The 25,254-nt window shown below is 36.5% G+C and overlaps 1 protein-coding gene across 2 annotated transcripts in view; it reads right to left on the bottom strand.

The window, feature by feature from the left end:
• Positions 1 to 2,132: 2,132 nt before the first annotated feature.
• The window catches only part of LOC127879146 (nuclear factor related to kappa-B-binding protein-like), an 82,431-nt gene continuing 59,309 nt past the window's right edge, over positions 2,133 to 25,254 (bottom strand). For both annotated transcript variants that reach the window (XM_052425815.1, XM_052425814.1), the window contains exons 17-28: positions 24,646 to 24,820; positions 24,225 to 24,331; positions 20,753 to 20,876; positions 19,935 to 20,014; positions 18,763 to 18,945; positions 18,087 to 18,243; positions 17,390 to 17,659; positions 16,612 to 16,704; positions 14,831 to 15,022; positions 12,438 to 12,608; positions 10,345 to 10,464; positions 2,133 to 3,520 (exon numbers count right to left, since the gene is read on the bottom strand). In XM_052425815.1, the coding sequence (XP_052281775.1) occupies positions 3,012 to 3,520; positions 10,345 to 10,464; positions 12,438 to 12,608; positions 14,831 to 15,022; positions 16,612 to 16,704; positions 17,390 to 17,659; positions 18,087 to 18,243; positions 18,763 to 18,945; positions 19,935 to 20,014; positions 20,753 to 20,876; positions 24,225 to 24,331; positions 24,646 to 24,820 (2,181 nt within the window). In that variant the 3' untranslated portion in view covers positions 2,133 to 3,011. The remainder of the gene's footprint in view (positions 3,521 to 10,344; positions 10,465 to 12,437; positions 12,609 to 14,830; positions 15,023 to 16,611; positions 16,705 to 17,389; positions 17,660 to 18,086; positions 18,244 to 18,762; positions 18,946 to 19,934; positions 20,015 to 20,752; positions 20,877 to 24,224; positions 24,332 to 24,645; positions 24,821 to 25,254) is intronic.

Genomic DNA, 25,254 nt, shown 5'->3' with positions numbered 1-25,254 from the left:
TGAGTACGTTAGTGTGATAAACACGTGAGTAATAGAAAGTGTAAGGGGTGCATTGAAAATAAACGTACTACAAAGCCCTATTAAAAGCGAAGTGCATGGCAGTATTTACATGTAATTTTAATTTGATGGGTTTTGTACAGAGAATGACGCTATTGAGGAATATTAACATACAACTGAAAAACACAACTTTACATGATGCAATTTGAACTGTGTATTCATGTATATTGAAAACTCGTTACTAGTGAGTATGAGTGGCAAATATCTAACATTTTAACACACATATATCTATATTAATATTTTTTTTTAAACATTATTTACCTCCGTTCGTGTCAAATGTAATTTCTTGTTTTTATGATGTCGTTCGTGCATTGCCGTAACATTAAATCTTCATACGAAATGACGTATTTTTAATTAACCGATACCCGCTAAATACGTTAAATGTTATGTTTTTAGGTAAATTTTATATTTATCAAATACTTTTTTTTCATAAATTAAACCAGGGATTAAACGGGCTAGTACGGTGTACAATTTCTGATATTCTATATTGGACATAACTTTTAATTTGTACAATATGTAACATATCTAATGAACGCAACTGTTAAGTATGTCGGGGGTAAAATATTAAACCAAATGACTGCTTAATACTACCAAAAATAGAAGACATGGTGGCATCATCAATTGTGTTTAATGACCAGACTGTCAGCTGCCACCCAGTGTGGTTTATGACACCCCGGGATGACGCCATGTTGTTAGTTAAGTCTGGATAATATCTGATCAAAACAAGATAATCGGATTATGCAGAACAAACGGGCAATTCAACACTGGAATGCAAAGGATTACGCGATTTTAAGATTGATGCATATAATCAAATGATAAATATTGCATTTAGTTTAATTAAATGTTGTTTTTTTTATGTTTCAACGTGTTTATTTTCCTAGACAAATACCTAAAAAATGCACGTTTTTCAAACATTTTTCTGTTATAACACTAGCTTAACATCTCCTCTAGCAGAAAAACTTTATTTCATACAATTTGCATGACAAACAAAAAAGTTGTACAAAAAGAAAGAAATTCACCCGTTGAATAATCTGTGCTCGTTGAATAATCGGTATATATGTTACCGGTTGTTTGGCAGTAGTGTAATGGCGGACGCGGAGAGTATTCAGGGGAGATAATTGGGTAATTACTAAATTATGGAACGGTCTATACATCATCTAGATTCAACTTCTGACCAAGATTGGTGAAGCTGGGATGAAAATTACTTGAAATAAAGAGCTGACACCATGCTCAATGTTTAAAACGCACTAAGTGACCCCGTGACCTAGTTTTTGATCCGGCATGACCCATATTCCAACTTGGCCTAGACATCATCTAGATATAACATCTGACCAAGTTAGGTGAAGATCGGATTAAAACAACTTGAATTAGAGAGCGGACACTTAATACGGACCGCCCAACCGACAGACTCTTATAAACCCCTCTAAACTTTGTGTGTGGGGGTATAATAAGGTCTTCTTTTTTGGAGATATATAGAGAATAATAGGTTGGTTATGTGGATGGAGAATGGTTATCTGGCAAGTCGGATGAATTTACCAAAGGCGAACCCGATGAGACCCTCCGACGAGCCAGATAACCATTCTCCTTCTATGTCACCAACCTATTACTAGTATTCTATTTATCCTGTCACATTAACAACATTCGTTAAAATGTTTCTAAAATATCTAATTTTCGAGTATTTTGTGTTTAAATATTTAATAAACATTGTGACGTCACGTCAGGCAAAGCGCTTAGGCTAATTTCCATCTTGTTAAAACACACAGAAATCGAGTTACTCGTTATTAATTCAATACACAAAGACAAAATTATGCTGTTTAAATAATAATGTTTAAACAAACAGTTTTTACATGTATTTGGTATTTTATTAATAGAAAAAAGTATATTTTATTAATAGAAAATAGTAAATGCATGCGCATGCGCGGATAGCAACTGACGGATATTCGAGGTCATGTGGTCATCTAGCCTAATATCTTTTGAGATATTAGGTTAACTGGTTATCGGGCTGATTAAAAGGCATGTGACAGGATAAACATGTATAACCTTTAGCCTGATAGAATACAAAATTAAATTTAAGAAAGGATTTGATACATGTTTATTCCTCTCATGATATTACTGACAAAGCATTAAGTATTCATACAAAAATAATACACAAATGTAATAGTCACACTTGCAAGCATATCAATCGTCTTTTTTAGGGGTTGAAATTGGAAAAGTATCAACAGATTTCTGTCTTTTTGAACTTAAATTGTGATCTTGACATGGTTCTTGTGTTTGCCACTCTGCCTCAGTTCTGATTTGGACAAACATTCAGGGGGGCATTTTTTATATTTGATCTGTTCTTGACCTTGGACCAAAAAGCCCGATTCTTGCATGTACATTTTTTTCATGTTATGGTGATAACTTCTGTTAAGTTACTTGAAAATGTATTGATGTAGTACAAAGATAGGATCCTGACTGTGTATTTACAATAGTGGACTTTGATCTTGATTGTGACCTAGAACTTTGCCCTTCGGGCGAGATTCTTCTGTGTAACACTTCAGTCCATCGTGTTTATCATGTTATTCAACAAACCATCAATGATGGACCAGCACATTAAGTGTTCAAGTAAATTGTTTAACATTTTATCTTGGAACTTGAAATAAGACCTTAACATTTGCTTGGAGGCCTTCATAATGCACCAACACTAAATTTGGTCAGACAAAATCTGTAACAACTGTCCCTGGATCATTTACTTAACATTCCCATAAAACAGCTGATTTTCAAACTGGCGTATAAAAGCTAAAATAATTCAGCATTGAACATTGTATGTAATCACCTATGGTATACAACTGTCTTTATCCTCAACCTGTTGAGGTCAGCACATATGATGATAATAGCACATTTAAATTCATGTATCTGCATGTATTTCTAAACGAAAGAAATAACACATTTGTTATAATTTCCCTTAGCAAGGCTTATTGCTTCTTTTCTTTCTCCATTTCTCTGATGAGGGCTGCCTTCTCAGCAGCAGCTGCTGCCAGTATCTGCTGACTGTGTGATATGGTGGAGGAAGTTGTCCCCCCTGTTGTTAATATCACACTGGTCTGCCCACCAGGGCTTGCACTTGACACCAGCTTACTCAGTGTCTGCCGTAAAGCAGACTCATTATGTACACTGATAGTCTGTCCACCAGCACCAATAGTCTGAATTAGCTGCCCTTTGATATTGCCCTGCGGAGTGATAAGCCTTGCAAACATTGGTTGCTTCCCCTGCTGGGCTGGATTTCCTGAGGCCCGTGCCGTCTGCAGGATCTGCCCAGATGGCAGCACCTGCCCGCCTTGCTGTAAGGCCTGCTGGGATATCAAGATGGTGGCCTGGCCAGGCTTGAGCCCAGCTTGCTGGGACAGCACGGTTCTCACCATCTGCAGACTGGTGGCACCGGGAACCGTCTGACCCGTGCTGGAAACCAGCAGCGAAGAGCTTCCTGCAGGGTGACAGAAATATCATTCATTTTATTAAATACAAAAGTAACAAGAGGGCCATGATGGCCCTGAATCGCTCACCTGACTAACCTTGCCACATCAACTTAAATTCTATCAGCCCATATACATTCCCAAGCCAGATTTCATTAATTCTGACAAAATTTCATTAAGACCTGATGAAAACTGTGACCTCTTTCATCTACACAAGGTTTTACTAGCATTGGCCCGGTGACCTAATTTTTGACCCCAGATGACCCATATACGATCAGGGCTCCCCCTGGCCCAAAAATTTCTCTAGCCAACATTTTAGCCAAATGTAATTTTTTGTAGCCAAATTTTAGAAACTGTAGCCAAAGTTTTAGCAAAGCATTAGGAACCACCTGATGTAAGTCTAGGCTAAGGGGTGTAAAAGAAGAAACTACAAAACAAAGCTTTAATATGTTTATTACTATAATCATCATGTGTGCATAACAAAAATAAACAGTTTACAACAAACCATTTATAGAAGTACATACATCATAACTCAAGCACATGTTCATAAAATAAGCATATGATAAATTTACATTACATGAGCACGATGATATCCTGAACATACATTTTAGCAGAAGGCCATAATCCACATCATGTGTGCATAACAAAAAAACAAAAACAGTACAACAAAACATTTATAGATATACACACATCATAACTCAAGCACATGTTCATAAAATAAGCACATGATAAATTTACATTACATGAGCACATGATGATTTCCTGAACATACATTTTAGCAGAAGGCAATAATCCGCCTCAACTTCAATCCAGCCCAAATCTTGAAAGCACGTATGAAATCAAACTTTTCCATTGGTGGGCTGTCTATGGACAAAATCAACAAGTTCTCCAAGTTTTCAATTTTAATAGAATTTCTAAGAGATGTTGAATGTCAATAACCTTTCTACCAAGCAAATTAACTACATTCTCATATATGCTCTTTGCATTTGCTCTTTGAAGTTCAGCCATTCCAAACTCATCAGTTTCCAAAAGTCTAACATAGGTCACTAAATTTTGCTTCACTGAAAGGTCTGTACTCTCATCGATCATGATACTGTATTTGCATGATGTCTGTATCTTCTGGAGAAGATCACTCCTCAGAACGTCTGCCATACAGTTTTGAAATTCCGACACACTGGAGCTGTGTTCATATGACGTGTGGCTGTCAACTCGAAGGTCATTGAGCTGGGTTGCACCCTGAAAATCTATTAATACAAATTTGCATCCTGAAAATATAATTTATGATTTCAAGTATATTTTGCTCAATATTTGTAGCAAACTTAAACAAAATCAAATTTTATCAATCAATTTTAAACAAATCAAATTTGTTTTAAAGATGTTTTATTTATTTTTTTACCTGCAAGACACACTATCTGTTCAGGTCTGGAACCAGCGATGATGTGAGAGTATGTTGTGCAGCAAAGTACACATTAGTCATAGCCGACACTACAGCCGCTTCACTTTTGGATATTGCTGCAGCCTGCGCATTTGTCATTGATGTTTTCAGACTTCAAGCTTGTGAGGCCTCTTTGTGATCTGAAATAAACAAAATTAAATATGTTAAATTTTAAAACAAAAAGCTCATTTTGAAAAGTGTCAATATATATTTATTATGAACATAACAAAACATTATTGTTATTTTTAATATATTATTAATAATATAAAAATTGTTCATGTATATTCATTTTAATATTGATTGTCATTCTTTTTTATTACCTTTTGATTTTTCTTGTTTTGAAATGTTGTCTTTTATTAATATACTACACCCAAAGTGAATGAATTCGATTTTTTAAACTGTATGCATATTTTGCAATACATCGTTTTTGACTTTGCATTATAGTCTAACCACTTGAAAGCCAAACATCTTTGAATGATCTATTATCAGATTTGATTTTTTTTAGACCGTGTCATTAGATTCGTCAGAGTCCAAAGGACGCTTATTGCCTATGGTCGCCATAATGGTAGTCGCAATTTCGACACTTTCGCCGAAAATGTCAAGGGTTTTATACCCATTCATCTATCGTCATTCACAATTGTAACACATTTAGCCTTTAATCATTACAAACATAACGAACTTCTGGAAATTAAAATCAATTATTAACTTCTTAACTTACGTTCATTGTGTGACTAAGTTGATAATTCGCTAACGGCTTTAACTCAAATTGATTGAAATTGACAGCAATCTTATATCTTAAATCAGATGTAATTGTTTATTTAAGCCGATAAGATGTACGATTACACCATTATTTTGTTTTCAAACCAGTCATTTTCTTTTGTCTCGATGACCGGTTCTGACCGGTGTTAATGCTGACTGCGTATCAATTTTTCGGGTCAATAACACGGCGATGTATTGAAGCACAGTCTACAGCTGAAAGAGTTTATTATCTGTGACGACATTTGTCAGAAAAAAAAACGTGCACCGAACGTTTTTGCCAAACGATTATTTTATTCGCTGAATTTGCTAAATTTTCACAATTGGCGAATCTGGCGAACGGCAGCGGGAGCCCTGTAACAATTCAAAATCAGTTATTATCAGGATAAACATTCTGACCATATTTCATTAAGATCAGATGAAAACTATGACCTCTATTGTCTACAAACGGTTTTTCTACTATTTGACCTAATGACCTAGTTTTTGACCCCAGATGACCCAAATACAATCCCAACCCAGATTTCTTCAAGATAAACATTCTGACCAAATTTCATAAAGATTGGATGAAAACTGTTACCACTATTGTCTACACAAAGCTTTTCTGTTATTCGACCTAGTGACCTAGTTTTTGATCCCAGATGACCCAAATACAATCTCAACCCAGATTTTATCAGGATAAACATTCTGACCAAAGTTCATAAAGATTGGATGAAAACTGTGGCCTCTATTGTCTACACAAGGTTTTTACAAGGTTTTTCTATTATTTGATCTAGTGACCTAGTTTTTGACCCCAGATGACCCAAATACAATCCCAACCCAGATCTCATCAAGATAAACATTCTGACCAAATTTCATAAAGATTGGATGAAAACTGTGACCTCTATTGTCTACACAAGGTTTTTCTATTATCTGACCTAGTGACCTAATTTTTGACCCCAGATGACCCAAATACAATCCCAACCCAGATTTCATCAAGATAAACATTCTGACCAAATTTCATAAATATTGGATGAAAACTGTGACCTCTACTGTCTACACAAACAAATTGTTGACGGACACATTCACACACACATGCACGCACACACAATGGACGCCGGACATCACACGGTCACATAAGCTCACCATGTCACTTCGTAACAGGTGAGCTAAAAAAAATATGAGCCTTGCTTTGGGAAAATGGGGTTAAGGAAGTCTCTTCTTAGCAAAAATCCAGTTAAAAAAAGAAACATTATGCATATCAATCAATCATGACAATAGCAGAAGCAACATCCAAGAAGGCAATAGGCCTTAAGGCGCTCGCATGAAGAAATAATTATGAGAATGCGGAGCAAAAAATTAAAAATTGTTTGTGAAACATAAATATGTAATTTCTTGGCACATTTATATTTTAAAATTCAGCTGAAATATAATAATAACAAATGTACTGACCAAATTTAAGAAATATGGGACAAAAAAATGTAAATTCTTGAGTATTAACATTATCTTAAATTTTCCCAGTTTACCTTGTTTTTGATCCCCCTTGACCCAGATTTTCAACAAATTTTCAAATTCAGTTAGGATACCATCAGAACAATAATGGACAAAAGCTGAACACAAAAACTCAACATAAGCATGTTGTGCTGATGTGAGCAAATAAAACAATAAACAAGATGTGTTTGTGAAACACTATGTCCCCTATATTTGACCTATGACCTTAAAGGATGACTTTGACCTTTCACCACTCAAAATGTGCAGCTCCATGAGATACACATGCATGCCAAATATCAAGTCGATGTCTTCAATATTACAAAAGTGTACATTAAATGAGCGATTTTACCTTTGACCTTGACCTTTCACCACTCAAAATGTGAAGCTCCATGAGATACACATGCATGCCAAATATCAAGTTGCTATCTTCAATTTTACAAAAGTGTACATTAAATTTTGCGATTTTGACCCATATATTTAACCTTGAAGGATGACCTTGACCTTGACTTTTCACCACTTAAAATGTGCAGCTTCATGAGATACATATGCATGCCAAATATGAAGTTGCTATCTTTAATATTGCAAAAGCTATGGCAAATGTTAAAGTTTGATGCTTGACCTTTGACCTTGAAGGATGACCTTGACCCTTCACCACTCAAAATGTGCAGCTCAATGAGATACACATGCATGCCAAATATCAAGTTGCTATCTTCAATATTACAAAAGTGTACATTAAATGAACGCTTTTGACCCATTTATTTGACTTTTGACCTTTGACTTTCAAAGATGACCTTGACTTTTCACCACTCAAAATGTGCAGCTCCAAGTTTGACGCATACAAACACACAAACAAACAAACAGACAGGGCAAAAACAATATGTCCCCCACTATAGTGGTGGGGGACATAACAAGAACTGTCAGAGGACAGCGCGCTCGACTATTTGAGTGCTTGACAGTATAACGTCAGCCATCATGGGGAAATTGTTCAATAATTTATTAGACGATCTTCCAAAAAAAAAAAAAAAAAAAAAAAAAAGTTTTTATTATTTATTTTTTTTGGTGGGGGGGGAGGGTAGGGGGGTTGAGAGGGGGGTATAATGTGGGGTGTGGTCATTTATAAGACGATCTTTCAAATAAATAAAAAGGCAAAAACAAATATTTTTTTTGGGGGGGGGGTAGGGGGGAGGTGAGAGGGGGGTATAATGTGGGGTGTGGTCATTTATAAGATTATCTTTCAAAAATAAAAAATAAAGGAAAAAAAAATTGGGGGGGGGGGTGGGGGAGCAGGGATTCTTGGTTGGGGCATGGAGTTTTGTTTAGGTGGAATCCATTGTGGTATTCAGATCATAAATAAAGAAGTTATGGCAATTTAAGCAAAATGTTCAATTATCTAAGTATAAAAGGGGCCATAATTCTGTCAAAATGCTTGATACAGTTGTCTGCTCTTATTTATAGGTTGGGGTCATGTTGGTAAACAATATGCAAAATATGAAAGCAATATGTCAAGGGACACAGGAAATATTTGGGGTAGTACGCAAACTTTAACATAGATTTATCAATAATATGCATATTTTAAGTATAAAAGGGGCAATAATTCTGTCAAAATGCTTGATACAGTTGTCTGCTCTTGTTTGTAGGTTGGGGTCATGATGGTAAACAAGTATGCAAAATATGAAAGCAATATGTCAAGGGACATTGAAAATATTCGGGGTAGTACGCAAACTTTAACACTTGCTGCATATTCTAAGTGGAAAAGGGGCCATAATTATGAAACAAGAGCTGTCAGAGGACAGCGCGCTCGACTATTTGAGTGCTTGACATTATAACGTAAGCAATCATGGGGTAATTGTTCATATTCAATAAAAAGGAAAAAATAATATAAAAAAAATTTTTTTTGGGGGGGAAGGGGGTTGAGAGGGGGGTATAATGTGGGGTGGGGTCATTTATTAGACATTCTTTAAAAGGAGGAAAAAACAAATTATTATATTTATGGGGGGAGGGGGGTGGGGGGAAAGAGGGGGGTATAATGTGGGGTGTGGTCATTTATAAGATGATCTTTCAAAAATAAAAAAAAGGAAAAAATAAAAATTTGGGGGGAGGTGGGGGGGGGGGGGCAGGAATTCTGGGTTGGGGCGCAGAGTTTTGTTTGGGTGGAATCCATTGTGGTATTCAGGTAAGTGTTGTTTTGTCAAAGTATTAATAAAATCTGATCATAAATAAAGAAGTTATGGCAATCTAAGCAAAATGTTAAATTGTCTAAGTATAAAAGGGGTCATAATTCTGTCAAAATGCTTGATACAGTTGTCTGATCTTGTTTATAGGTTGGGGTCATGATGGTTAACAAGTATGCAAAATATGAAAGCAATATGTCAAGGGACATTGGAAATAGTTGGGGTAGTACGCAAACTTTAACATTTGCTGCATATTGTAAGTGGAAAAGGGGCCATAATTATGACAAAATGCTTGATTGAGTTGTCTGCTCTTGTTTATAGGTTGGGGTCATTTTGGTAAACAAGTATGCAAAATATGAAAGCAATATGTCAAGGGACAATGAAAATAAATGGGGTAGTACGCAAACTTTAACATTTTGCTGCATATTCTTAGTGGAAAAGGGGCCATAATTATGACAAAATGCTTGATAGAGTTGTCTGCTCTTGTTTATAGGGTGGGGTCATGTTGGTAAACAAGTATGCAAAATATGAAAGCAATATGTCAAGGGACAAAGAAAATATTTGGGGTAGTGCAAAAACTTAAACAATTGCACGCTAACGCAGACGCTAAGGCAGACGCCGGGGTGAGTAGGATAGCTCCACTATATATATTTTATATATAATAGTCGAGCTTAAAATGCTTGATAGAGTTGTCTGCTCTTGTTTTTAGGTTGTGGTCATGTTGGTAAACAAGTATGCAAAATATGAAAGCAATATGTCAAGGGACGATGAAAATAATTGTGTTAGTACGAAAACTTTAACATTTGCACGCTAACGCTTACGCAGACGCTAACACTAACACCGACGCCAGGGTGAGTAGGATAGCTCCACTATATATATTTCATATATAATAGTCAAGCTAAAAATGATTGAACAACATTTTCAACTCATTGATCAATAAGATAAAATACTAATATAATGTGTTTTTTCTCAAAAGCTTCAATGACTTTAAGACTGACTACCCAACCTGCAGTTTCAGCTGCTTTATCCACCGCTTTAAGTCCCATTGGGGTTTGTTGCAGGATCAGTTGAGTGGGAATCAGACTAGACTGTCCTTGAGGAATCACTTTTCCTTGGCTTACTGTTCCTGAAAATACATATGAGCCTTTCTCTGGGAAACAGCTATAAGCATGTGCATAAAGTGTCGTCTCAGATTAGCACAGGCTCATCAGGTACAACACTTTCGGCTTTTATAGTTTCTTTATTCTAATGAAGTTTCTTCCTTCCTTGCAAAAATCCAGTTTAGGCAGAAAGTGTTGTCCCTGATTAGCTTGGCACGCACTTTATGAACATGCATTAAGCGCGGTTTTCAGAGAGCCCAGCTCCTATTCAGAATTATTCACTCAAATTATCCAAACAAATTTTTTAACTAAAATTCATTTTAATTATTAAGTACTTACCTGCAATCTATTAGCTACTACCTTTCCAAGGTGGGTTTATTCATCCAGAAAAATCTGGAGCTGGAAGCCACCACCTTTATACGCCAATTAGACTAGGTCGGATCATAGTGATATGTAACCTAGGCTAAAATTATCCCATAAAACCCCAATCTTCTTTCCAGATGATTACAAGTAAACAATGTCCATTTTGTTGACTGTGAAATCGATTTAATTTTCGATCTGTTTATTTTGTTTTTGTCGGTTATTGTTCGGATAAGTTGTATAACTTGTCTAACAACTTTTTATCTGTGTTATTTCATATGTATTATATTAAACTTTTGTTAAATTTATACAAGACTGAGTGTTCTCAAGCGTCCACATGGAGTTCTCATTTACAATAATAACTGGAGAATGTTAATCGTTTGCATTATGTGCTATTAATTATTATCCTGTGCAGTATGACAATCTGGTCATCAATAGATGACCAGTTGTTTGGTTTAATAGCATAAATACGTTACCTGCTATCTCCTAGCTACTACCTTCCAAGGTGAGTTTATTTATCCTGAAAGATTTCTGGAAGCTGGGAGCTGCCACCTATATACTCCAAAATAGACTAGGTTGGAACATAGTATAATGTAACCTTGGCTAAAACGACACCCTACAATTCAATCTTCTTCCAGGAGAGTGCTAGTAAACAACGTTCATTGTATTGGCTTTTAAATTGAATAAATTTTACGATTTGTTTACTGTGTACTCGTGGGTTATTGTTTGGATAAGTATTATAACTTGTTCATCTATTGTTTATTGGTATTATTTCGTTTCGTTTGTTGTATTATTTCTGGTTTAATTTATGCCCTATGGGCAGAATGTATTCAAGCGTACACGTGGTGTTCTCGTTTACAATAATAAACAGGAAGAATGTTAATCATTGCCTTGTATCTGTTTAGACAAGTTTTAGTATTTATGACATTAAAATATGTTTTCCAACGTGTAGTGTTGTACTCTGGTTACTGACAATACTTGTTCAATCACATTCAAGTTTGCTGTGGATTGAAAATTCTAAGCTTTTTTAAAATTAAATTTTTCATTTGAACCAGTATTGTACAGTACATCTTTATGATTAGGAAAAGACCTGTTTGCTTGATTGAACAAGTTAAATCAGATAATACTATAAAAATGGTAATACTGTAAACGATTCATACATATTGGGAAAAGGGTTAGACTTCAAGTTCTTAAACTTTATTAAAGGTCTTAAGAAATAGTGGGAGAAAAAAACATCATTGCTTATGTACTTACTAAACTGACAAAGATCTTCAAAACAGCAATAAATCATTATCAATTTATGGGAAGTGAACATCAGGATAGTCGCAAAAAAATGAATAAACATAATTGAGCCTTGCTCTAGGAAAACGGGACTTAACACATGTGCGTAACGTGACCGTACCAGATTAGACTGTGCAGTACGAAAATGCTTTTGACTGTTTTTACCACTTGGGTTGTATTTTTTGTTTCAAGGAAGTCTCTTCTAAACACAAATCCAGTTAAGGCGGAAACTGTAATTCCTGTTAGTCTGTGCAGACTGCACAGGCTAATCTGGCACAACTCTTTACACGCATTAAGCTCAGTTTTCCCACAGCACAGCTCTATGGTATGATCACCACAAATAAGCAGCGGTACTCACCTGCTGGTCTGAAGGTGATATTGCCTCCCGGGGTCAGCTGAGTCACCACCATTCCACCTGACCCTGGGGTCACCGTCTTGGGCTGACTGGTCACATGACTGACCATGGTAGCAGCTGCAGAATAACCAACTGAACTGGACACTGTCATCACCGCCTTGGTTGAATCAGCAACTAAAGTGATTGTCAGACCCAGCTTTATAACAATTGTGTGATAATCAAGACAATCTATAGGGCATGAATTTCCCCACATTCCACTCAAAACTCCACAATGTCCAAAACAAGCTGTTATATCACCGAACTTGACTTTGACCCTCTATGTGTGACTTTGACCTTTAAGGTTAGGAGACGGTTGATGCCCACTTCACGCCATCTAATGTTCAGTTGTAAGTTACTTTAAATTGCATTATCAAAACTAAAAATTATAGTCCTGACAAGCTGACGTATCTCCAAATGTGACTTTGATATAAGTGTAACCTTGACCTTTGAGATAAGATAATAGGTGAAACACAACGTCCGATAACTGTTTACATTTTTTAAAGTTATTTTTTAAATACAGTCAAACCTGAATTCAGCGGTCAGTCAAGGGAAATGACCAAAGTGACCGTTGTCCACAGGTGACCATTGAATTCGGATCACAATTTTAAGATGGTTTGGCAGTTGGTAGTATTGCTACGTCGTTACCCCACCCAGTCGTTTGCATACGGTGTTAAACAAATGCTCATTGCTGTTAACTAAGCATAATAACAGAATTTATGTACATTGAAAAATACAGAATAATATCTTATAGATTGATTTAATTTCATATTATTAAACTTAAGCAATGACTTTATCAACGCTTGTATAATTGTTTACTCATGCATCTTGATCATTCAATAAATAAAACTTGTCACAAACCGTTGACGTCACGTCCGTACAAGTCTAAAAAGCGGATTCGCTTTCATAAACCGATAGTAACGTGATATTGTACCGTTCTAATAAGAAAAAGACGCAAAAAGTTTGTTAAAATTTATTCGAACGCAAACATCACACAAAAAGCATTTTAATTCAACAACCTCATAAAAATACAACGCTTCAAACTCACATTTGCATTCGATTCATACTCCTACATAATTTCTCGCTTATGCTTAAGCACACTCTGCACTTGCGTATGCCCAACACAGAGCTCACTTGCTTTTACACGCGAAGTTTTTCCAGATTCAAACAGTTTCAAACACTTGACTCGCTCCTCTAATGTGAGGAACTTACGTTCACCACTCATTGTTATTCCGTGATTTATTATTCCGATTGCTTTTAAAAGTGTTGTGAACGCTAGAAAGCTCTTTTAAAGAATGATCCGAAAATGTTATTTTAAAATCGATACTCAATATTGTAAGTACAATGTACTAATTAGCGGTCATTTAATTAGCGATTATTACTTTAAATGTATCAAAAACTCTCACATATTTTCTGTTGAAGAAACCCCCACAATTATCCCGGGAAAACAAACCTTCTCAACACCTTATTATTTGTTTACTCGCAGCGGGCCGCTTTAATAATATCAAAGGCAATTACCGCTATCAAACGCTTTAACCGCAAAATAGACGGACAAATGATGTGCAGTGTTTTTAATTTTCGCGACTCGAGACGATTGACGCGTGACTGTTGATTTCAGTTCAAATATGAATTTCGGAGTTGAATATAGTGGCCGTTGGCCGTTATGGACAGGTGGCCGTTAAATTCAGGTGTAATATAGTGTTTTTCGTCGGGGGGATTCCAGACTGACCGTTGTCTGCAGGTGACCGGTAAATTCAGGTGGCCGTTAGGTCAGTTTCGACTGTACATCAAAATAAGGATGAGTCAGGAATGTTTAAACAGTTAGGACCAAATTTTACTTTTGACCTGTGTGACCTTGACTTCTGAGTTTGGGAGACGGCTGGTACATGAGTCACCTTATGATGGTTTACAACTGTACTAATTTATTTTTAAATCCATTCATATATAACTACGTTATGGCTAAAACAGGATCTATCAAGCAATTTATGAAAAATATGGCGTACAACCTTAAAAAGGTATAACATGCAATTAAAAACAATATTAATTCTGTTACTTATAATCATATTTATAATGCTTAATTTTTCCCAATTTCATGGTTAATTGCGCTATTTTTCCCAATTTCATAGCTTATTGCACTAATTTATCCAAATTAAATGGCACAGGCTGTAACAAATAAAAGCAAAAAAAAAATACTGAACCTGATTGAGGTAATGAACCCGATTAGAGCAACAAACCTAATCTAGGCAACAACTCTGATTAAGGCAATGAACCGGATTAAAGCAATGAACCTGATTAAGGCAACAAACCTGATTAAGGCAATAAACCTGATTTAGGCAACAAAGCTAGTTTAGGCAACAAACCTGATTTAGGCAATGTCACAATAGATGCTCCAGACTGTGGGATGAGATTAATAGTCCCCTGGGGTGTCTGGATCAGCCCAAGAGTCTGCTGACCTTTGGCCCCTAACTGTACCAGCTGACCTTTTGCTTGTGCAAGGGGTTTCCCTGACAGTTGCAGGGGTTTTCCAGAAACACCTTGAACGATATTTCCACCTAAAAACAGATAAACATTGAGAGTGTATCCAAATTTGTGAATGTATAAATCTGAAATAAAAAAAATCTTGAATGCTGTATGCCAAATCAATCATAACAAAAATAGAAAAGATGGTGAGGATGACTCAAAAGCATTATCCTGGTTCAAACGCTTCTTTTGTATTACCAAAGGTAAAAAAAATCAATCTTCTCATAAAACAAACAAGAGATGTGTTTGTCAATAACACAATGTCAACTACTGCGCCGATTTGATTTTTGTAAAATATAATTTGGCAGGTACAGATGATTATCTCCCTTTGAAGCTTATTACTTCTCTTGGATTTGTTTTTTTGACCTTTGACCTTGAAGGATGACATTGACCTTTCACCACCCAAAATGTGCAGCTTCATGTGATGCACATGCATGCCAAATATCAAGTTGCTATCTGAAGCAACATAGAAGTTATGAGCATTTTTTGAAACCTCAATGCAGACAGACGGACGGACGGACTGTCCGAACACTATATGCCCTCCTTCGGGGGCATAAAAATTCAATTTTAAGCAAACAGATTTAAACAAGAGATGTGTTTGTCAGAAACACAATGCCCCCTATTGCGCCGCTTTGATTTATTTTTTATTTTTTTATCATTTGGCAGGTACAAATAATTATCTCCCTTTAAAGCTGATTTCTTCCCTTGAATTTGTTTTTTTGACCTTCGACCTTGAAGAATGTCCTTGACCTTTCACCACTCAAAATGTGCAGCTCCATGAGATACACATGCATGCCAAATATCAAGTTGCTATCTGAAGTGACATAGAAGTTATGAGCATTTTTCGAAACCTAAACTCAAAGTGTGACGGACAGACAGATGGACGGACAGTCGATCACTATATGCCCTCCTTCAGGGGCATATAAAATGACTAAAAAAAAGTACAAAGTTAGTTTTGTAAGATGTATTTAGAACTTTACCTGCCAAATCCCTATGTTTAGTTTTGAGAAGGAAGCTTCACAGTCCTCCATCTGACCACATATTTTAACACTTTACCACTTAGATACATATTTTTACGCATTTATTGTCCGAAGAAAGTTAAAATTAATAAAGATTCAAGTTTTAAAGACCTTATTTCCAAGCTTTTGATACTGATGAGCAGCAAACAGCATAAAGCATAAAAGTTAATCGCAAGCTGTTCTGGTTTAATGCTGTTTGCACATAGCCATTTTCACTTTGCATCTGAGAGGGAAATGGTTAACAAAGCTTATTTAATCTTTTACTTCTTTGTTATATGCTGTAGGCCTATTCTGATAAAGCAAGTGAACAAAGTCAGTTTTGCATACACACTTCAAACTTGTAAAGCCAAATGTCCAACAGTAAGAGCAATGCTCTGGGAAAACAGGGCTTAATGCATGTGCCTAAATTGTTCTGCTTTTACGGAATTTTTCAATGAAAGGAAGTTTTTTTTAAACGAAAATCCAGTCAGGGTGGACAGTATCACTAGAATGCACAGGCTAATCTGATACAACACTTAACACACAAACATAAGGCACTGTTTTCCGAAAGAGTGGCTATATTTTTTCCCAAGCACTGCAGTGCCCCCTTGTCCTCATCTGACCTTGTATTTTGAAGGCTGTGGGTCGTGGCTGGCTGGCCTGTTGCAGGGACCTCTGGGCCGCCAGAAGGCTGCTCACTGACACCATCTGACCTCCTACAAGAACATGGGAAGTGTATATGAGTCTCGCTCTGGGATAACGGGGCTTACAGCATGTGTGTAAAGTGTAGTTCCAGATTAGCCTGTGCAGACAACACAGGCTAATCAGAGACGACACTTTCTGTCTAAACTGGATTTTCGCTAGGAAAAATTCCTTGACGAGCCTAAGCGGACTGCACAGGCTAATCTAGGATTACCCTTCACGCATTGCGCCCGAGATTGAGGATAGAATGTTTTGAAAATACACAAAACAAACTGGTTTGATTCCAGAGCCATACATTATTTTATTACATGAACAATGTTTGTTTTGAAACTTGTTTTACAAATAAAAGCTTTTTATACTGAAAGCAAAACAATACTTAAAGCCAACCATGACATGAGAACAATAGTTTATGAGCCTCTCTTGATAAAACTGGGCTTAATGCATTTGTGTAAAGTGTCGTCCATAATAAGCCAGTGAAATCTGCACAGGCTACTCACAGATGACCCTTTCCAATTTTATGCAATTTTTAATATAAAGTTTTTCTTATAGAAAATCCAGGTGGAAAGTGTTGTCCCAAATTAGCCTAAGCATACTGAACAGCCTTGTATGTGACAAAAATGTTCACAAATGCATTAAATTCAAGATTTGCCAGAACGAGGCTCATATTATCTCTAACATAAAAATCATCTTAATACCCACCAGCTGACATCTGCTGCATAAGCCTCGCCACCAAGGGATTGGTTCCAGCTTGTGTAGGGCTGATAACACTGATAGGGGACCCAGCAACACTGGCCAACACCTGTACACTTGCTGAACTTTGACCTTCAGACTGACTGCCTGCAGGTGCTTGCAAGGTCATGTTGGGTGGGGCTAGGTTAACCTTGGAGACCGAGGTTGACCCCAGTGGCTGGGATATGACCTTCAACTGACCTTGAAGCTTTGAAACAAAGTCTGCTTTAGATGGCGAACCTGAAAACAATAGCAATAATCAACACATTTGTTACATTATTGTATGGCTGAAAGGTATTGAAAATAGGCAAGATAAACATAGACATGCTAATAGAATTGGTCGCTTACTTCTGTTAAATTGTTGATTACCCTTAATTTTTCTTAATTTAAAATAAAATGTCTGATGTTGAATTTGGGATTATTGATTATATAAAGTCAATTTCTTCTCTAAAGGCTGATTGAGAGCTCCACACTTGTCACTTTATCAAACATATGAGCCGAGCTTAAGCTCAAGGAAAACTGGGCTTAATGCACTTGTAGTGTTGTCCCAGATAAGTCTGTGCAGCAACACTTTAAGCTTGAAAGGATTTTTTTGCTTGACTCATTAAAGACTGGTAAAAACTAACACATTCTAAAATTCACAGTATCACCATTTCATCAGTACTACCTTTTCCCTTTGCCCCTGCATGTGCCTGTGCTTTCGCCATCTGGGCAGCCTCAGCCTGTGCCTTCTGTGCAGCCTGCGCGGCTGCAGCCTGCTGTAAGAGCTGGAGTTGGGCAGGCGTCAGAGACTGGGTCATACCAGGAGCCTTACCCCCGGGGGTCTGCAAGACAGTGAGCAACAGATTGGGACAATGAGCAACAGATTGGTACAATGAACAACAGATTGGGACAAGGTTTTTATTTAGGAATAATAGTTCGGAAATGAAAAAAAAATTGTTCATTGCTCTGGACATGGGTCTCAATGCATATGCATTGTGTCCTCCTTCTTTTGACTGCAAAGTCTGCATAGCTAATCAGGGACAAAACTTTCCACTTTTATTGTATTTTTCTCTTAAAGGATGACTACTCTCAGCCAATAACCAGTTCAGGCCGAAAGTGTTGTCCCTGATCAGCCTAAGCAGACTGCACAGACTTATCTGGGATGACACTTAATGCACATGCATTAAACCCTGTTTCTCCAAAATAACTCTCATTTATAAATCACAAGAAATAAATCATGTTATAAAGCAGTTTTCCTAAAGGACTAATGTAGTCCAATAAAACCAAAATCTCATATCAAACAAATATTATTTTTTTTTACTAATATCCTAGAGGAGTATTCTTATTAGAGCCCAACCAACCTGTTTGCCAGTCTTGGCTACCGCAGGGCTGCGTGTGACCACAGGAGGGGTGGGGGGCGTGGCCAGGAAGGTTACAGGGGTCACAGGGACCAGCTCCTCCACCACACCGTCGCCCGCCCCTACCAGGCTAGGGGTGCCATCAACGCTGGACGACTGACTTGACGGCAGGTCACGCAACTTGGGCTGTAGCACAACACTCTTTATTCCTAATAAATTGCTAGTAACTAAGAAAATTATAACTGTAAACCATTATCTATTAACTATTAACTTGATCAGAATGAACTGGTATGCTCTCTCTTATTTTAGTTTAGAACAGTTATAAGACAAGTCTTGCAGATAGAGAGATAAGTTTTAAACACTAAGCAAACTGAGGTTGATTATATGTAGTCAGTGAAGAAAATAAGTTTTGCAGTTACCTTTTGCAAAAAGGCTGTTGCAATGCAACACCCAATCCAGATACACTGCAGCTCAATCTTTTGTCTGACTTATTCCTTTACTGCAGCTCAATCTTTTGTCTAACTAATGACTTTGACAAGGATTTATTATTGTGAAATGTCACATCATGCAGTTACGGACCCTGCTAGGGGTCCAAGGTCCAAGGTCACGTTCAAAATTTAAGGTAAAATGTTTAATGCAACAAATCAACTGTTTAACGTTTGTCAAGGGCATATATATAATTGTCCATTTTACATGGAATTTTTAAATACCTCTGTATGAAATACAGGCTTTGTTTGACGGAGTGAGACAGTCAGGAATGGTCAAGGTCACATCTTAAGGTCAATGCTACACGTCTCATGTCAAGTTCAAAGGTTAACAAGAAGCCTAACTAAGACTTTCAAATAACCTGCATACTGAAACATTTCTTAAGGTCAACTCTAAAAGTCACATTTCAAGGTAAATGGTAAAATCTTTACCTTGAAAAAGACTTTATTGATAGGCTAACAAAATAAAATGTATACTTTTTTATATTCTGAAATTGTTGTGTTGTAAAGCAGACAAAAGCCAACTAGTTTATATATCAGGACCATTCATTCTTTTGAGAGAAGTTTCTGTATGACTGTATAAGAAAAATGTTCTTTCAAATGCAAGTACATGTAGAGTAACATAACCGATCAGTTAAGGCAACATACTTAATCCAAATTTAATATGATATAATATATAGTAATGCTCACAGTTGATGATTTCGGAGTCTTGGGTTTTGCCAGTGATTTCTTGGCCTTTTGTGCAGCTGCCTGTGCCTGATGGAGATGTTCTGTAAGAGATAAATATGTAGCACTGAGTGTATGATGATAAAACTTAGTGTATGAGAAATAGAACTGAGATTAAAGAAATAGGACTGAGTGTATAGAAATAGAACTGAGTTTAAAGAAATAGAACTGAGTGTAGAGACATTGAACTTAGTGTAAATAACTAGGACTGAGTGTAGAGAAATAGAACTGAGAGTAGAGAAATATGACTTAGTGTAGAGAAAAAGGAAAGAGTGTATGAGAAATAGAACTGAGTGTATAGAAATAGAACTGAGTTCAAAGAAATAAACCTGAAAGTAGAGAAATAGAACTGAGTGCAGAGAAATAGGGCTGTGTGTAGAAAAATAGAACTGAGTGTAAGATGAACAGGATCATAACTAAATGAAGACATGAGCCTCGCTCTGGTAAAATGGTGTTTAATGCATGTGTGTAAAGAGTGCAAAGCTTAATCAGGACACTTTCGGCCTTGGTGTTTAATGCATGTGCGTAAAGAGTGTAAAGCTTAATCAGGACACTTTCGGCCTTAACTACAAAGAAGAGACTTCTATTACACACAAAAATACCATAAAAGCTGAAATTGGCATCCTTGATTAGGCTGTTTTGACTGCACAGGCTAATCTGAGAATACACTTTACGCACATGCATAAAGCCCTGTTTTTCCAGAATGAGTTAAACAAACAACTATGTAGCTAAACAAAAAGACACAATGAGACTCAAGGAATCTCAGCCCAGTGTGTACTCACCAAACTCTTGCTCAGTGCGGTTTCTATGGAGATAGATCCAGACCTTCCTGTTCACGTCATAGCGCACACATGGGTCCTTCTCCGAGTGAAGCCTGTCCAGCGCCCCACTGACCACCACATTGATCTGGGAATAGATACAAGGGCAGTGTCATGCAAAAATAGGTCTAATGCCATATGCGGCAAGCATAGCTCCATCCACGCACACTGTTCAGGAGCTACACTGTCTGCTAATGAGACCATTAAACATTGAGTGATTTTATAGAGAACCACCATGTTGATCTAGAGAACCATCAAATTGATCTGATAATACATACAACAAGAGTCATGTCATGCATAAACGGGTCTTAGGACATACCAGCCGTGTTCAGATAGAAAAAACTGGGCTTAATGCCTAAAGTAATGCATCAGATTAGCCTTCCAGTCTGCAAATGCTCATCAGGGACAACACTTTCTGCCTAAACTGAATTTTTTGTTTAGGAGAAACCTCCTTTGCTTAAATTGCATTAATGTGGTATGAGTGGTCCCTGATGCACATGCATTACGCCCAGTTTTCCAATAACGTGGTTCATCTATGAACAGTGCAACCCCAGATATGCCTTAACATCCTTTCACTCTGATGAGAAGTCCACTAATGAGACAAAAATAACTTGCATCATATTAAAGCGGACAGTAAAGCTTCTGTACAGACTGAGTAAACGAGCTGGCAGGTCTAAAGCTAAGCTGTCTGGGCTGATGCTAAGCTGGCTGCATAAGTACCATTTTCACACGATCTGACTCATATTATTACAGGTATATAGTAAAACCTGCATAATTATTCAAGTATTGTTTTGCATTTAGATTACTTGCATGATTTGTTATGTATTTTACATACTGAGGTAACTAGAGCTTAGTCACAGACGTGACGCATACCCCAACATGCTGCATTGACACAGAATATTTTGCATGCTGTCTTCACAAAACAAGACAGACTAATTTATGGCGATTTTTAAGAATTATCATGCCATTATCATTTATGGCCATTTTGACCTTTGAACTCTTGAATTTTTTAGCATGACACGCCGACCAATGACTTTGAACAAAATTAATGTACAGAGTAATTTTAAACTCTCACAATTAATGACTTAGTTAGGGCCCAGACAAGCTCATTTATGGCCATTTTTGACTTTTGTACTCCAAGTGTGTCCTTAACCTTGGAGATATCAACGTAATTCTTTCACATGACACACTGTCCAATGATGGTGAACAAATGTGCCAAATGATTTTAAAATCTCACAATGAACGACAAAGTTATAGCCCGGACAAGCTCATTTATGGCCATTTTTTACTTTTAAACTCAAAGTGTGAACTTGACCTTGGAGATATCGACGTAATTCTTTTGCATGGCACACCGTCCAATGATGTAGAACAAATATGCCAAATGATTTTAAAGTCTCTCAATAAATGACAAGGTTATGGCCCGGACAAGCTCATTCATGGGCATTTTGACCTTTGAACTCCAAGTGTGACCTTGACCTTGGAGATATTGACGTACTTCTTTTGCATGACACACCGTCCCATGATGGTAAACAAATGTACCAAGCCATTTTAAAATCTAACGATTAATAACATAGTTATGGTCCGGACAAGCTTTCCGTTTAAAACGCACTAAGAGACCCCAATGGAAATGGGGGTATAATAACAATTCTGGGATAAGAGGGTTCAAGTTGCAAATATTTTATAAAAAATGGGCCTTGCTCCTTGAAAAGGGGGTTTAATTCATGTGTATAAAGTGTCGTCCCAGATTAGCCTGTGCAGTCCTTCAAACATAAAATATCATAAAAGTGGAAAGTGTCGTCCCTTATTAGCCTGTGCAGACTCCAAAATGCATTAACAAAATCAAAACATCATACAATTGAATAAATATTGTAGCAAGTAATTGGCTATTCTTAAAGTGTTATAACTGATTTTATATTATATTACTGAGTCCAAGTGTTATTACTGATTTTATATCATATTACTGAGTCCATGTGTTATAACTGATTTTATATCATATTACTGAGTCCAAGTGTTATTACTGATTTTATATCATATACCTGAGTCCAAGTGTTGTAACTGATTTCATATCATATACCTGAGTCCATGTGTTATTACTGATTTTATATCATATTACTGAGTCCATGTGTTATTACTGATTTTATATCATATACCTGAGTCCATGTGTTACTACTGATTTTATATCATATTACCGGTACCTGAGTCCAAGTGTTATAACTGATTTTATATCATATTACTGAGTCCATGTGTTATAACTGATTTTATATCATATTACTGAGTCCATGTGTTATTACTGATTTTATATCATATACCTGAGTCCAAGTGTTATAACTGATTTTATATCATATTACTGAGTCCAATTGTAATTACTGATTTTATATCATATTACTGAGTCCATGTGTTATTACTGTTTTTATATCATATTACTGAGTCCATGTGTTATTACTGATTTTATATCATATTACTGAGTCCAAGTGTTATTACTGATTGTATATCATATTACTGAGTCCAAGTGTAATTACTGATTTTATATCATATTACTGAGTCCAATTGTTATTACTGATTTTATATCATATTACTGAGTCCATGTGTTATTACTGATTTTATATCATATTACTGAGTCCATGTATTATTACTGATTTTATATCATATTACTGAGTCCATGTGTTATTACTGATTTTATATCATATTACTGAGTCCATGTGTTATTACTGATTTTATATCATATTGCTGAGTCCATGTGTTATAACTGATTTTATATCATATTACTGAGTCCATGTGTTATTACTGATTTTATATCATATTACTGAGTCCAATTGTTATTACTGATTTTATATCATATTACTGAGTCCAAGTGTTATAACTGATTTTATATCATATTACTGAGTCCAAGTGTTATTACTGATTTTATATCATATTACTGAGTCCAATTGTTATTACTGATTTTATATCATATTACTGAGTCCAAGTGTTATTACTGATTTTATATCATATACCTGAGTCCAAGTGTTATAACTGATTTTATATCATATTACTGAGTCCAATTATTTTTTAATGAACAACAAATTTAATAGTCCATTTAAAAACAGCTAAATATTACATTTGGCTGATGTTTTTTTTAATAGCTATTTGTAAAAGGCTTTTGATTTTTTACAAAATTCTGCAAATTCTGTCCCTTCATTGTCTTGAGTTACAAAATTGATTTTCCGTTTTTATGAAACTTTTGGTTTAAAGAAGGTCTCTTCTAAGCAAAATCCCAGGCTAGCCGGAAAGTGTCATCCCTGTGGACTGTACAGGCTAATCTGGGACATCACTTAACCCACAAGGATAGAGAACATTTTTTTCAGAACTAGGCACAAATGAGGTTGACAGTTAACACAAAATAAAAAGTATTAACAATGATGAAGAATAACATCCGTCACCTTAGTTCTATGCCTACCTGTGCATCAGTGATGCCAGGAGCGAGGAACTGGGAGTCCTTCAGTAGCTCACAGATGTCACCTCGTGTCCCTTCTCCGTTTGGCAGTCTGGCAACAGAGTCACGCACTGAAAACACCAGTCTACAATGTTCACTACATTCTTTGCGTGCGTCATTGAAATACATACACATTGAGACTCTCTCTTTGAAAAGGGGGTCAAATGCATGTGCGTAAACTGTCATCCCAGATAAGCCTGTGCAGTTTGCATGGGCTAATCAGGGAAGACACTCTCAACTTTCATCAAAGAGAAGTCATTCATTTTTTAACACATGCAGTCTTGGTAACCTGTCAGCCAATCAAGAAGATGAATGGCACAAGGTTTTGTATAATACCCTTTGCCTTCCATTTTACCTTAAGAAACACAGCATATTCAGTACCTACCTAATGTAAGTATTGTGACATAGGCAGGCCTGTTGTTAACAAGCAGGGCATGTTCGCGAGCCTTGGTGGTGTCAGTTTTCTTTGAGAACACCCCTTTGACTGGTCCCACCACAGATTTGTAGCCATGCATGTCATAGGTGAATGACATGTGCGGTTCCTCAAACCGACACTTCTCCTAGAATATCAACATTATACTGGTAAAAGGTCCTGGATTTCATAAAACAACATTTAGCCCCAAGAAAACTGGGCTAAATGCATGTATGTTAAGTGTCCTCCCAGATTAGCCTGTACAGTCAGCACAGGCTTATCAGGGACTACACTCCACATTTAAGGATTTTTTTGTTTCATAGAAGTCTCATCTAAACAAAAATCCAGTATAGACAGAAAGTGTCAACCCTGATAAGCCTGTGTGGATTGCACAGGCTTATCTGGGATTACACTTTACGCAAATGCATTTAGCCAAATTTGTCCAGAGCAAGGCTCAAAGGATAAAGACAAAGGATAAAGACAGATAAAATGGCCTTTGCAAGGGAAGAAACAAATATGCAAATTCAAATGCAAAGTTAACAAGAAACCGTCGGAGACGGGTGATGCTCCCCAAAGTTTTTT

This window comes from Dreissena polymorpha, chromosome 4 (genome assembly GCF_020536995.1).
Source record: "Dreissena polymorpha isolate Duluth1 chromosome 4, UMN_Dpol_1.0, whole genome shotgun sequence".
Taxonomy (NCBI): domain Eukaryota; kingdom Metazoa; phylum Mollusca; class Bivalvia; order Myida; family Dreissenidae; genus Dreissena; species Dreissena polymorpha.
Note: the sequence above shows the minus strand (reverse complement) of the source record. Positions and strands in the feature narration are given on the sequence as shown.